Source organism: Plectropomus leopardus, unplaced genomic scaffold, assembly GCF_008729295.1.
Source record: "Plectropomus leopardus isolate mb unplaced genomic scaffold, YSFRI_Pleo_2.0 unplaced_scaffold21975, whole genome shotgun sequence".
Taxonomy (NCBI): Eukaryota; Metazoa; Chordata; class Actinopteri; order Perciformes; family Serranidae; genus Plectropomus; species Plectropomus leopardus.
The window spans coordinates 1-2,253 of NW_024623799.1; the positions used below are offsets into that span (position 1 = coordinate 1).

A 2,253-nucleotide genomic window follows, 5' to 3' on the forward strand; every position below is an offset into this window, starting at 1 on the left:
GTGAGGACAGCACTCTGCTCTGTCTGTGTCCCCCTCCTGTCCTCAGTATGGCAGTATGTACTCTGTTTCAGAGTGCCACAGGGTTCTGTGCTTGGACCAAACCTTTACACTTTATATATGCTTCCTCTAGGCAACAATATTAGAAATCACTCTGTAAATATCCATTGTTATGCGGATGATATGCAACTGTATCCATCTATGATGCCCTCAGGACATAAAAAAGCAATTTCCTGATGTTAAAGTCGGATGTTTTTGGCCCCACACACCCTAGAAACTCTTTTTCTCAGGATATTATTTCTCTAGATGGCATTACCTGGGGCTCTAGCACAACTGTAAGGAACCTCAGAGTTTTATTCGATCAAGATCTATCTTTTGCCTCCCAAATAAAACAAACTTCAGGGACTGCTGTCTTTAAATTGTGTAATATTGCAAAAATAAGACATGTCCTGTCTCAAACAGATGCTGAAAAATTAGTACATGCATTTGTCACCTCTAGGCTGGATTACTGTAACTCCCTATTATCCGGTTGCCCAACAAATCTCTTAGGTCTCTCCAACTGGTGCAGAACGCTGCTGCTCGTGTTTTAACGGGAACCAAAAAAAGGGACCATATTTCTCCTGTTTTAGCTTCTCTGCACTGGCTCCCTGTGAAATCCAGGATTGAATTTAAAATCCTCCTCCTTACTTACAAAGCTCTAAATGTTCAGGCTCCGTCCTATCTGTCACAGCTCATAGTTCCTTACCAACCCTCAAGATCACTGCGCTCTGAAAACGCAGGGTTACTGTGGTTCCCAAAGTCTCTGAATGCAGGATAGGAACCAGAGCCTTCAGCTACCACGCTCCTCTTTCATAGAACCGTCTTCCAGTTTCGGTCAGGGAGGCAGAGGCCGTCTCCATTTTTAAGGGTAGACTTAAGACCTTCCTCTTTGATAAAGCTTATAATCAGGGCTGGCTCAGGCTGCCTGGACCAGCCCATAGTTAGGCTGACATAGGTTTGACCTGCCAGGGGACTTCCTCTGATACGCTGAGCTCCTTTTTCCTTCTTTTGCTTCCTCCATCTGCTTACACTCATGTCTTTTTACTGCATTACACTAACTCAGCTTTATCTCCAGAGCATTTGTGTTCCCTTGTTTTGTAATTTTCCAGATCTTGGCTGCACCTGCTGATGGCTGTGCTAATGCTGTGATCCTGCCTTTGGCTGAGCATTGATCGTGCTGTGGCTGCACTGATGCTCCGACTCGGCCTGGATTGTGGTCTTAGCTGTGCTGTTGCTGTGGTCCTGTCTGAGGCTGCACCTGTGTCATGGGCTTTGGATACGCTGATGCTATGATCCTGCTTGACACCAACTTCTACTGCCATTATTATAAGTCATGCCTCCACTATCAATATACAGCTGTGACTGTTACTGTTCACAAGCTATCATAAATTGCATTTATTAGTTTTATTTTCATTACTATTATGTAATATGATATTGTTACCATTATTGCTGGGTTTTATAAAAAAAATTGTTTGACTTGATCTTCCTGTCCTAACCCTTCTGTCCCCACTTGTCTGTCCTCAGCTGTCTGTCCCCGCCCTCCTGTCCTAACCTGTCTGTAGACGTCCTCCCACTCCCGGCGAAGCGGTCCCCAGGCCCCGGCGCTGGACGCCTTGCGGTCGAGACAGAGGCGGATCTGCTCCTCCAACTGCTGGTTCAGTGTCTCCAGTGCCCTCACTTTGTCCCGGTACTCCATCAGGCAACTGTTGAGTCCTGCCGCCGCTGCCCCGTGACCTGCCGCCCGCTCCCCAGCCCGTGGCAGCACCGGCGCCGCGCTGCTCCTCATGCCCTGCAGGAACACGCTGCTGATACCCAGAGCGCGCCGGGACACACGCGTCCCCAGGCATGAGGCCCCTCCCACAGGGGGGGCGGAGCCCACGAAGACACCACGGGGGGCAGCTGTGCCGGACGCGGAGATACGGCCGCAGGAGGCGGGCGCCGGGCGCTCGGAGGACGGCTGTCCCAGGAAGGAAGAGCGGCGTCGGGGCAGAGGCATGACGCTCAGCAGCTCCAGAGTCAAACCGCACAGAGCCGCTCAGCACCGGGATTTATGGGAGGACGGCCTTCTGGAAACATGGCCGCCTTTGTTCTGCCGCTGTTTGTGTGACTGTGGACACACGAGTCTTTGTTCTCATGGAAACACAGAGCGGGAAAACTGCTGCGTCAGCAGCACTGGGGACAGGGAGGGACAGAGGGGGACAGGGACGGGAGAGGACA

General features: G+C 50.8%; 1 protein-coding gene across 1 annotated transcript; it reads right to left on the reverse strand.

Moving 5' to 3' along the window:
- Window positions 1-1,447: 1,447 nt before the first annotated feature.
- Window positions 1,448-2,032, reverse strand: LOC121965854 (phakinin-like). The gene has a single exon (XM_042515968.1). It carries the CDS (start codon window positions 2,030-2,032, stop codon window positions 1,493-1,495), a length of 540 nt encoding a protein of 179 aa, XP_042371902.1. The 3' UTR covers window positions 1,448-1,492.
- Between the last annotated feature and the right edge of the window lie 221 nt (window positions 2,033-2,253).

Coding starts and splice junctions, on each gene's coding strand:
- LOC121965854 (XM_042515968.1), bottom strand. CDS start 2,032: ATGCCTCTGCCCCGACGCCGCTCTTCCTTCCTGGGACAGCCGTCCTCC.